The 11,887-nt window shown below is 38.0% G+C and overlaps 1 protein-coding gene across 1 annotated transcript in view; it reads left to right on the top strand.

The window, feature by feature from the left end:
* The window catches only part of Thsd7b (thrombospondin type 1 domain containing 7B), an 834,275-nt gene that overhangs the window by 298,322 nt on the left and 524,066 nt on the right, over positions 1 to 11,887 (top strand). The window contains exon 4 of the mRNA XM_028773130.1: positions 8,983 to 9,231. Within this exon, the coding sequence (XP_028628963.1) occupies positions 8,983 to 9,231 (249 nt within the window). The remainder of the gene's footprint in view (positions 1 to 8,982; positions 9,232 to 11,887) is intronic.

The raw sequence follows: 11,887 nt of genomic DNA, 5'->3' as shown, positions 1-11,887 counted from the left end.
GAGAGAGAGAGAGAGAGAGAGAGAGAGAGAGAGAGAGAGAGAGAGAGCAATCAGCCAGATTCTATCCAGATTCTGTCTTCAGAAGTGCAATGCAAAGGTAATGTAAAGTTTAACTTCCTTTCCTTCTCCTTGTGTTTTGAAAGAAGGTGATGCGGAGGAGAGGATTTCAGTTAAGACCCAACCATTGTCATCCAAAGTTGGAGCCCAAAATAGGCTTTTTTAATGTAACCATAGAACCTAATAAATCCATGTTTATTACAGCAGGAAGAGTTCTCACAGTTGTGAACTAGGCAAAACCACTAGTCAGCAGCTAGTTCATTTTAGCTGTGACTGCTCTGTTGCTTTCCTGTTTTCTTATTTAGAAATCTCTCCTGTGTGCTCGGTTTGCTTCTCTATGAAGTCTTAGTGGCTTTGTCTCACCTCAGCCTCTTCTCAGTTACACACACCACCCACTCTGTACCAATACATCATTCTTAGTATTCTGTCTGAGAAATTTGGAGACGATAAAATCTCTTATATCCTGAGACTTGTACTACATTTTAAATCTCAGCTGGATAATGTTTTCTAGTGACAGGAAATGATCATAATACTTCACATATTCCAGTGTACTATCATATCACACCAAGGATATTCCTTCTGGAGAATTTAATGCCTCTGTATATCTGTACACTTACATCTGTGTCTACAGAGCAATCTCTGTTCCATAGGAGCAAGCAAACAGCACATCAAACAGGATTTCATACTCCTATTTGAGCTTTATAGTGTGATTCTGGGTTTATTACCTATTGAAAATATTTTGAATTGTATGAATCATAATAAGGCATTAAGAAGAATTTTAATCTCATGGTTTGGTTTCGTCGAGCATTAGAGAGCCCAAAGCTGGGCATCCCACAAAGCATTGCTTTATTTCTAAACAGTGGCCTGACTTAGGTAAATATGATTTTAAAGTGAGAAATGCATCAGGGTAACTTGGTAAGAAAGAAGGTTTAGGGAATATTTATCAAGTCTCAGGAAAATAAAAAGACTTCCAGTAGACCTAAGTGTTCTCTTGGTAAGTTAAAGTCACTGAACATTGTGAAAAATCACCTTCCAAACAGTATTGAGAATGTTCCACAGACAACTTTAATTTTAAAATCTTACGGTGCAGTGGCTAGTGATGGTCACTTACAGTCACTTTCCTCAACCTTCCTAATGCAGTGACCCTTTAATCCAGTTCCTCGTGTCATGATGATCCCCAACAATAAGATTATTTTTATGCTACTTCATAACTGTAATTTTGCTACTTTTATGGATCATAACCTAAATATTTGTGTTTTCTGATGGCCTTTTGGGGTCATGACCTACAAATTGATAACCACTGATTTATAGTGATGTTCTTAACTGTCACAAATTTGCAAATACCTTGGTGCATGCAGTCTTTCTTTTAAATTTTATCCTCAGCCTATTTTGGGTGTGTTTTTCTGTGTGCCTAACAGATGGCAGGTATCAAAATCAGCAAAAGAAATAGACACATCACATACAATCTCCATGTCTGTCTTCCTTTAGTCCCACTACAATTCTGGCTCAGTTCTCTATTCTCATTTTATTTTTTGGTATTATTTTCATAATGTGATATTTCAAATGTTCGCCAAGTTGTAATCTGGTAGCTATAGAAGTGCCCATTACCCTGCTTTTATGTCACAATTTGAGTAATCTGCTGCTGTGTGGATAACAGGATTTCTTGAATGGAACAGCCATACTTTGGAATGTTCCACTGCTTCATCTGGAGTCTGCAAAAATGACTTCTTTGTTGTGATTTCATTGCGGCAAAAATTTCTTTTGATTATAAAGATACTTTAGGGATATTGAATTCTATAAACTGATATTGTGTAATTTAGAACAATATGAAAAGAAATGGAAAAAGGTTCTCAGATAGAGACTTTCCTCATACATTTTTAATTACTTTAATCGACACTTTTTTTTTTTACTGTGTATGGGGTAGATTTAAATGTAGAAATATATTAATTTATAGAGTAGATCGTTTTGTGGCTTTTGCAAAGCTCTGAGTCATGCAACTTTTCAGATTTCCAGTTAAATATAGCAAAATGAATTCAATATCTTTTTCTTCTATATTCTGGAGCCCCATTTAAATAATAGTAAATGAATATAAGAGTAAACTCTCAAGGTAAAATGGATATTTTATGTGGAGGATACATGGAGTGATTCAATTTAATCTAGTCACATTTCATTAAACATATATTCTATGTGTTTGTTACATTTCACATTCCATGGCCCATGGGAAAATATTTCACTAAGATGTGACCAATGACCTGAGAATGAATCATATAAGCATGTTTAGGACAGCATCCTGGATCATCCCAGAAAAATCCCACTCCCTCCTCTTCTGCTCTGAAGGGGAACTTGGAAGCCATCAATGTATTCCAGATGGCAAATCTTCAAGATGGGCAGAGTCTGAAGCCTGAGGCTAGAAGAGTAGCCTCAACAGAATAGTACAACCTGTTACAGACTTTTATAAATAAGAATAACAGAAAAAATACATGAAATGGGGTAAAGGAAGATGGTTATTTTGACAGAACTTTGATATGTGGGGTTTTTTGGTTGCTCCAGCTTAGCCTGTTCTTTCTTAACACAGGATCCATGAAAGCATTAGAAATTACAGGCACTAACTAGCAAACAAAATGCTTCCAATGGCACATACACAGAAAATAATCTATTTACCTGAAGAATACAAGATATGTGTGTTAAGTATTGTTCTGTGGTCCTAAATATCTAGTGGAGATTCAAAGTGTTGGCAAGAGTGTTCTTTTCCCTAGCCAATGTCTGTGTTGGAGATTAATGGTAGAATTCCTAACTTATGTGCAGAATGCAGAAGTTCATAGGTTGTATGTCTAGTATCATAAAAATGAAAATAGTTGCTCTAGTCAGCATTTATCTGTCAACACACACACACACACACACACACACACACACACACACACTTCGACACATAAAGATAAGGATTGGGCATACTTGTCTGGACAAAGACAAACTGAAGAGTAAGGACCAGGGTAGACTCTGGGAAAATGATCTGGTCATTGAATGATCAGTTGATGGTGATGTTTACCCTTCTGATGAGACCCACCTGTAATCAAAGAGCTTTTATTTTGTGTTGGAGGTCTATAATTCCTAGTGACAGTGGTGTGAGAAAGTTGACCTTGTTCCAACATGAAAAACTGAGACAAAAATAAATAGAAGTCAGTAGTTGGAATAAGATGAGACAATAGTGAACAAGCATAAATTTTGAAAAAGTCTACTCATATATGTAATTCAATAGTCTTGAAATTAAAAAAAAACAGTATGATATTCAAAAGAAAAAATAGAAATAAAAAGGTCATGAACAATGAAACCGTTTGTGTGTGTGTGTGTGGGGGGGGGTTCCTCATTGTTGTTTACTGATTTTCAAATAAGTAAAACCTTGAAAGAACTGAGGCTTAAATAAATAAATAAATAAATAAAGGAATGGAATGGAATTAACACAGAAAATAAGAATAAATAAATAAAATATATAAAGTAAAGCATTTCTGAAAATGATTTCAAAGAAGAAATCCTATATACTTCTATGCATGAATTTGAATTGTGGCTGGAACAATGGAGAAAATTTCATTATACTGAAAAAATGTGAAAATTTGGCATTGGGGTGACAGGGGAACTCCAAAATTTATACACACACCCTTAGAAGCTACAAAATTATGATTTGACATGAAATTTTAAAATGTGTCTTCAGAAATATGCTATAGACAATAAGGAAAAGATATTTGTGTCATAGAGACCAATAGCATTCACTGATCCACGTGTGTAGCGGTATTATTCTGGATCTCTGTTCTACCCTTATATGCATCTATGTATATGAAAGCATTTTTTAAGTTCAATTGGATTTGAAGACAAATGCACCAGAGACTAAAGATAGTTTAAAATCTTAAAATGAGGAAAGGAATTCTGTGTCCTTTCTGGAGGCTCTCAGGGAAATCACATGCATTTTTATCTGCCTCTGGACGTTTCTGAGTTCCTTTGCTTGTGGCCCTGCAACCTCTGCTATTCCCAATCCCATTTGACCACAACCCTCTGTCTCTGCTTTTCAACTGGCATTCCTCTCTGCCAACTTGGATTTTCTAAAGTCATCAGCGTAATGGGACCCTTACATTAACTATATATGTATATATAACTATATATATGTATAACTATATCCAATGTCCATTTGGGCATGTAAACTTGCATGTATATAGATACTAAGAAACAGAGTGTGATGATTAAGGAAGCTTTCATCACCCTAGTCGTATGGGCCAGATCACAGATCAGGAAGTCTGTGTTATTAATAAGTCCTTGGTAATCTGGATAACACCAAAATCTGGAGGCAAACAAGAAAGGGAAATGTCTCTGATCCAAATGTGGAAGTTACATGTTGAAGCAAACCACAGCTCTAATCTCGAAGAGGACAAATTATAACTTACTCTAGAGCCAGATGTGATGGAGCACAGCCTGGAAATAAGGATTTGGGTTGTCCTGAGTACCTCATTCCCTATTGGGGGGCCTTTTGGTCACATTTACATTTCTTGCCTGCTTTAACAGGATGAGACAGAGAACCTCGGTGCTGAACAGACATTACAGTGGCATATAGACTTGGGATGTAAAGGTGTTCTCATGTGAAAGCAGTTGCATGACATTTTAGTTGCTGAACAAAGAAGGGGCATCTCTGTTGTGGATTTCAGATTCTACTTGGTGGCATGCTTAACTTTTGTATTGGTGGGAGATAGTGGTTTCCTACAAACATATTGTATAGTGTTGTTTTATAGTCACAGGGATGGGTTAGACATAGGGATGGGACTCACCTCGGGAATGGGTTGGAAATAGGGATGGGATTCAGCTCTGGTCTGCAACATCCTAACTCTCCATAAAGTTCAGTCATTTGGCCTTGTAGAATCTTTAACAAGGAACCACTGATTTCTCTCACCCTCCCCATCTCCCAAGCTCCTATGAAGTTTACTGCACACCTTTACATCCCAAGTCTATGTGCCACTGCAATGTCTGTTCAGCACCGAGGTTCTCTGTCTCATCCTGTTAAAGCAGGCAAGAAATGTAAATGTGACCAAAAGGCCCCCAATAGGGAATGAGTGCTAAACAAAATCTATATATTAGAACAGTACTCAGAAATAAAATTTAACTGCAGCATTCTGTGTTATCGTTATAGATAGGGCAGCATTTATGTGTATATTCACATGAACAATATTTAAGCAAACATTTAAAGATCTATGACACTTCTGTATATTATTTATGAACACATTGATACTTAACTAAAAGTATAAGACGTGGCATGAAGTAGTATGATTCAGTTTGAAAATGATGCTTCTAAAGAACAAAAATGGAGGTAGGCTTACAGTGGACATGGGATTTTTATATGAACTTGTGGGTTTGTGTTTACTTAAGGGCATCCAGATGAACTATTTAGTCTTTACTAGAAGGGTAAAGGATTGTTTAATCTCCCATTTAATTAAAAAAAATTAGTAGATTTAAAGCAGCCCTGACTCCAGGTTTAATGACCTAAGGTACCTCAATAATGACTTATTTTGTAATACATTCTGTTAGACTGTAACCATAAACATAACCTTCCATTTCTAGAAGAGGCTAAAAACTAGGGGAGTTTTTAAGTTGCAGAAATTCCCTTTACAGCTGAGTACTTGCAAGGTAATTTACAGATGACAGCATGATCTATAAATGTCAAGCAGGCATAATTATCACAGCATCTCCAGTTTGAAAGACAAATCCGCAGCTTATGCCTGTTTCATTAAAAAGGCACGCTGCCTTCTATGAAGGGATCGATTCCCGTTTTGGTGCAGGCAGGAGTGTTTCATTGTGTGCTGTTGTTTATAGGGTGATTCCACTCACAGGAAAGGTCAGCACAAATCTAGGGGTGGGGAGAGCGTGGATCATGCTGTATTGTCCTTTTTCTTCTGCAAAGAGTGAACCACAGTAGACAAAAGACTAACTGGATGCAAACATCAGGGTCCAGATATATATGATCTTCTACATGGGGCACACAGAGTTCCTTAATTACAAAGAATTTCACAGGTCGAAGTAGAAAAGGAACAGATATAATATTTTTAATTATTATTATCATAATTAATTTAAACTCAGAATATGAACTTGTAAAAGCTACATCTAAATCAGACCAATACACATTCAAAGAGATATAATCATTTTATTAAAATATAAAGAAAGCAAAAGATTAGCAGCCCTTTACAAAATGCTCTAGGCTTGCACCCCTGCCATGCCCAAGTCCCTTGACTTGGTGAGGCCAGATGGCCATAAGCTGTGGATCTCTACCTGTCTCCACTCCTCTGCACTTGGATTACAAGCATTCACCACCATCCCTGAATTCAAGTAATGGATCAAACTTGGGCCCTCATGGTTGTTCTGCTAGGGTTTTACTGACTGAACCACTTCCCTGGGACCCAAACCTTTCTTTATGAAGGGAGAGTGAAAGGCATCTTGGAAAAGGAAAACCATTTTCTAAAACCACAGATGACTTGAAAGAGTTGAATAGATTTCTGAATCTCTTGGTTTGGACTGTCAGGGCAAATGCCATGCATCTGGTTGATAAAATAAATTGATTTTCTCAAAATCTGGAACCTGGGCATTCAAGACAGGGTTATTTCTCTCCTCCATCTAGAGCTTGGATGTACACAGATTTTGCCTTTGTCTTCCTAAGTGTGCTTTCTCTGTCTCTCTGTCTGTCTCTCTGTCTGTCTTTCTCTCTCTCTCTCTCTCTCTCTCTCTCTCTCTCTCTCTCTCTCTCTCTCTCATGACATATGCTGTCTTCTTTATTCCTTTAATGTTCTAATGTTCATGTTCTAAATTTCTAAGTGATCTAAATGGAGTTTAAACAATCATTCACTGGATATAATCTTCATCTGATATCATCTAAGAATGTGACATTAACCATCAGTGGCTTCACAAAGCACATGGATATGGAAATATCACTATAAGGTGCTCACTAGTATGAGCAACCATGAGCATGTTTTCTTTTGCACACTGCTTTGTCTAACTGGTAGATCCCATATTTACATATCTTCCCAAGTTATAAACCTCAAAACATTTTGCCTATGGATGGAGGGTTCACTCTGAAAACATTTGTGCAGCCCAGTATTATGCCAGACTAAGTGGGCTTAACTTTGGGATCTAGTAGTCACACATTAACATGTGTACATTTGTAAGACAATTATCCTTTTCCTCTTGAAGTTTTGAGTACTTTTGACCTGAATTATGGTGAGGGCTAATAACAAGGAGTTGGGAAAAATAAAGGAATAGCAGTAAATATGTGGAATATCATCTTTCTGAGTCTGATTTTCTTCCACTCAAAATTGTTTCATCTCAATTAAATTATCGTTCTAAAACTCATAACATGAACTGTTTTCAGACCTACTTTTTTGAAAAGATTTATTTTATTTCAAATTCCGTGTCTGTGTGAGAGTATACGCATGTGAGCACAGTTGTCTAATGTGGCCAGAAGAGGGCATCAGATCTCATGGAGCTGGAGTTACAGACACTTGTAAGATGTTTGACACAGATGCTGGGACTTCTGAGCCACCTCTTGTCTCTCAGGTCCACTTTTGAAGAACTCTTCTACATCCTGTCTCCCCACTCTCCTACTTGCACTTTAATACATCAGCAAAGCAGAATAGATTTTAACTTCTGCCTGTGATACCTGTAAAGCTTTAGCAACAAGGCTTGTGGGATTAGAGAATGATTGATTTATAGCACTTGCCAATTTTTATGATGTAAATATTCCCATTATGGTCATTTTTAAAAGTTATTTACACAAAGTCAAGTGGTTTGAAATTTAGCACTTGGGGCCAGCTTACCACAGGTTCACATCCCAACATAGTAGTAGTATCTCCAGATTTCAAGTGGACAATTCCCCTGGATAAAGCAGTTTTTGACTAGATCTGAGGAGCTCCTATCTGCCTTTTGAAATCCCAGCACTGATAGCCTTCTCAGCTGGCATCACCCCATCTCTTCTGCTTCTCAGTAGCATAATTGTCAAGGTGTTGACTTCATCATATGTGTCTGCTCTGATATATCTGCTTTCCAATCAGACTCTTGAACTACTTGATTCTACTCAAACTTTGCATGTGAAAAAATTGATGCTAAGAGCCAAATAGTATGTAGAAACATAATCAATATTCCATTTAAAGAAGTATGTCAACAGTTCTAAGAATAGGCACTTTAGTCTCCAGCTTCTGTTTGCCTTCATTTGAAGTGAACAAATTATATAGGCTCTGTGAGTCCACGTTCTTCCCTCTGCAAACTGGATATAATAAAATATAACTCAGAACATAGCTGTGAGATGGCAGAGCCCAGCCCAAGTCACTAAGTTTTAATAGTTTATATCATGAAGGAGATACTCTGGACAAGGACAGAATGTATCTTCTATAGGCATCTCTCTGGGGTGAGGCAGTTTTGTTGCTACATGTGAATCCTAGTAATTATTATTATTATTGAGATAAGGTCTTAATTAGAACTCCTAGTCTCAACATATCTCCTGCCTCAGCCTCCTGAATAGATGGAGCAATAGATATGTTCCACTGTTTGCAGTAAGTTTATAGTCTTAATATTTAATACATATTATGGTTCTACCCTGATGTCTGTACCTTAGAAAAATTCCCATTAAACGTCAAATTAGAGCAAGTGAGATGTCTCACGATGTTAAAACACTGCTGCCAACTGCCACAAAATTGAAAAGAGGGACTCAGCTCCACAAAGCTGTCCTCTTACCTCCACATGTATGCCTTAGTACACACACACACACACACACACACACACACACCCCAAACACTGAGCGGGGGCTAAAACTAATTACCGACCTTTTTTCTTATAGTAAGAATTTCATAATGCTGGTTGCATCTATTTAGTCTGTTTCAATATTCTTTTCTGCTATCATTCTTTCAGCCTTTGTGTGCATGATTCCTTCCCACTGACTGTCCAGCCTTGTGTGATGCCAAAAGACTGTGAGACTTCTGAATGGTCCCCATGGAGCCCCTGCTCCAAGACCTGCCGTTCTGGGACTTTATCACCAGGAGTTAGAAGCAGGAGCCGAAACGTGAAGCATATTGCTATTGGAGGTGGCCAGGAATGCCCAGAACTTCTTGAGAAAGAGACCTGCATTGCTGAAGGGGAACTTCTGCGACCATGTCCCAGGTATTTCACTCTTGAGTATTTTAGTGACTATAACCTCCTTTGAAGTAGCGATAGAAAGCTTAAGATCAGTAAACCTGACGAGGACGTATTTCTACCAAATCTTTGACAGTGTAGGACTCCCTTACTTAATGATGCAGTACAGTGACTTGAGAACATGTCAACTGCTTGCTGGTCCAGGCGAGAGGAAAGAGGTCCTGGTCCTGGTCCTGCAGGGTCTCTCTGGGGCTGAGCAGGATGGTGAGTGTCGAAGACCCAAAAGAAACACACCAGGATGGGAGACTTGTTGAAGCAGAAACTCAACTTTATTGCTTTAGCCTCTTGCTTATATAAGCTTGGAGCATAGGGAGGGGGATTTTGGGTGGGGTGAGATGATGTAGGAGGAGGAGAAGAGTAATACAGGGTATGGGGTGACTGACATGACCAATGGCAAATCTTTACATTAGCAAGGGTGGGGCAGAGGTAGGGCTGAACAGGTCTTGCTGAGTTGCCCCAATACAGAAGTGATTGAGATAAGTCTCAAAACTCAACCCAAGCTTAGGCTCTCCCACAAGGCTACAGAAACTCAAGCCAGGCTTGGGTTTGTTCACAAGGCCCAAACCAGGGTCAAAATGGGGCCCAACAAGAACAAGGACTTCAGGGTAGGAGCTCACCATTCAAGTTCTGTTTCCATAGCACGGATGCTACAGAATTCCCAAAGTGCCTCATTGTTTCTCATCTTCTGGGGCTATTTGCTTTCTTTAGTACTTCACAGAGTAAATGATGAAATTTGTTACATTTACCTGGTGTAAAAAACATTTGTAATTAGATTTGTCACTAGTCTAGAGTCCTTCAGAACATGCTCACTATGCAAATAAGGCCATCAGCAGGGATATTAAATAGTCTCCTGGTGTTGTATTGCTGTTGGTGTTGCAGCACCCAAGTTCAGATCCTTTTATGCACCTGTATCTTTGCCAGTCTGTGCCACAACTTCTTTTCCAGAATCCCTGGAGAGACAAAGGATATTGGAAGCTGGCTCACTATCCATTATAAGCCAGAGTCTAACATCTTTATATTCATTTGGGGTTGGGGGAGGATGTCTGTATTGCATTTGGTAAAGGCCTCCAGGGTATTTCTTTTAGGTTGTGGGGTTGTTGTGAACTTCAAGCTCATGATGACAGAAATCCCTGAGGATGGTTGTCTATTGGGAAGTCTATTAGAGATAGAGAGATGTTCTGAACTCCCTGTTAGATATATATCTATTTACAGGAGACATTTCCTAGAGCTTCTTGTAGCCTTGAAGACATGAGGATTTTATTCCCAGAAAAATATGAAACAAGGCAAAAAATGTTTTCCTTGTATACATCAATCATTTTGTGGCAAACCCAACTTATGCTCTTGGTTTCCTGAGCCTGGGTAGCTATAAAACCTGGAGGAGAGCATGGCATCCCTTATCATTGGTCTTACACATAATTGTGAGCTGTCTGAATGTTTCTTAATGCTGAATAAGGTATATATTGTAGAATTCAAAGATGTATCTCTGTTATTAGATTTCTAGTCCATTCTTCACTTACCTTCTTGGTCAGTGTTGACTGAACTCCCTCTGTATGTTATCTATCTATCTATCTATCTATCTATCTATCTATCTATCTATCAAATATTAATTTTACTAAAAGGACACCTGAATTATTTTAAAAGTTTATTATTTTTTTAAAAAATATGTGTATATGTGTGCCTGTGTCTGAATTTATGAACATAAGTATCATTGCCCATGAAAGCCAGAGAGGGCATTGGATCCTTTGGAGCTCTTATTACAGGTGGTTGTGAGCTGTCTGGGAACTTGACTCAGGTCCTCTGCAAGAACCATACACACTTAAGCACTGAGCCATCTCTACAGCTCCAGATTCCTTAGCTTCTTATTGCCCCCACACTTCAGTAGCGCAATGAGATGCAGCTCATGGTCCTTTATATATTAACCCCATAGAATCCATCACATGTTGTTCAATTTACAGCCACCTTTCATAACACTGGTTTAGAGGGAATGATTGACTTGTAGATGATATAACTAGAATCTCTTTCTTTTTCAGAGCTGCATATACTTGTAATCAGATTTTATGTCCATCATTTATTGGCTGTGACATCTCAAAAAACTGTGCATCTTCTCCAGGACACACCTCTTGATACTGGGGTTAATTTTATCATTTACATTATAGGACTGAAACAGAGACTGGGTGTGGAAAATCCCAGGCCCAGTGCTTAGGACATAAAGACAATACAGAAGTGAAGCCATTGTCTTGCTGTTTTTACATATAATTCTATACCTTTCATAAAAAGAATCTTCTCTTTCCTTATACAATATATCCTAGTAGTAGCATGATGAGTGAAATTATTTCTTCTGTGTATTTTGGAAATCTTTTCTCATGTATATCTAATTTGGATTTTGTAATTGTGTGCAGGTAAGAATAGAATATTCAGTTATCATCATATACTATTGTGGGCCAGTAATGTAGCAAAGGCATAACTGAATCAAATATGAAGGCTTCGTAGAAAAGGATAGTTTCTATCCAGCAAGACTCTATGAGAGTGAGAGGGGTCACTCACTGTTACCATGAAGACTTTCTCAAGTTAAGATATCTATCTCTATCTCTATCTCTATCTCTATCTCTATCTCTATCTCTAT

The sequence above is a fragment of the Grammomys surdaster genome, unplaced genomic scaffold (genome assembly GCF_004785775.1).
Source record: "Grammomys surdaster isolate TR1022 unplaced genomic scaffold, NIH_TR_1.0 221, whole genome shotgun sequence".
Classification (NCBI taxonomy): domain Eukaryota; kingdom Metazoa; phylum Chordata; class Mammalia; order Rodentia; family Muridae; genus Grammomys; species Grammomys surdaster.
This window is presented reverse-complemented; position numbering and strand designations above follow the sequence as displayed.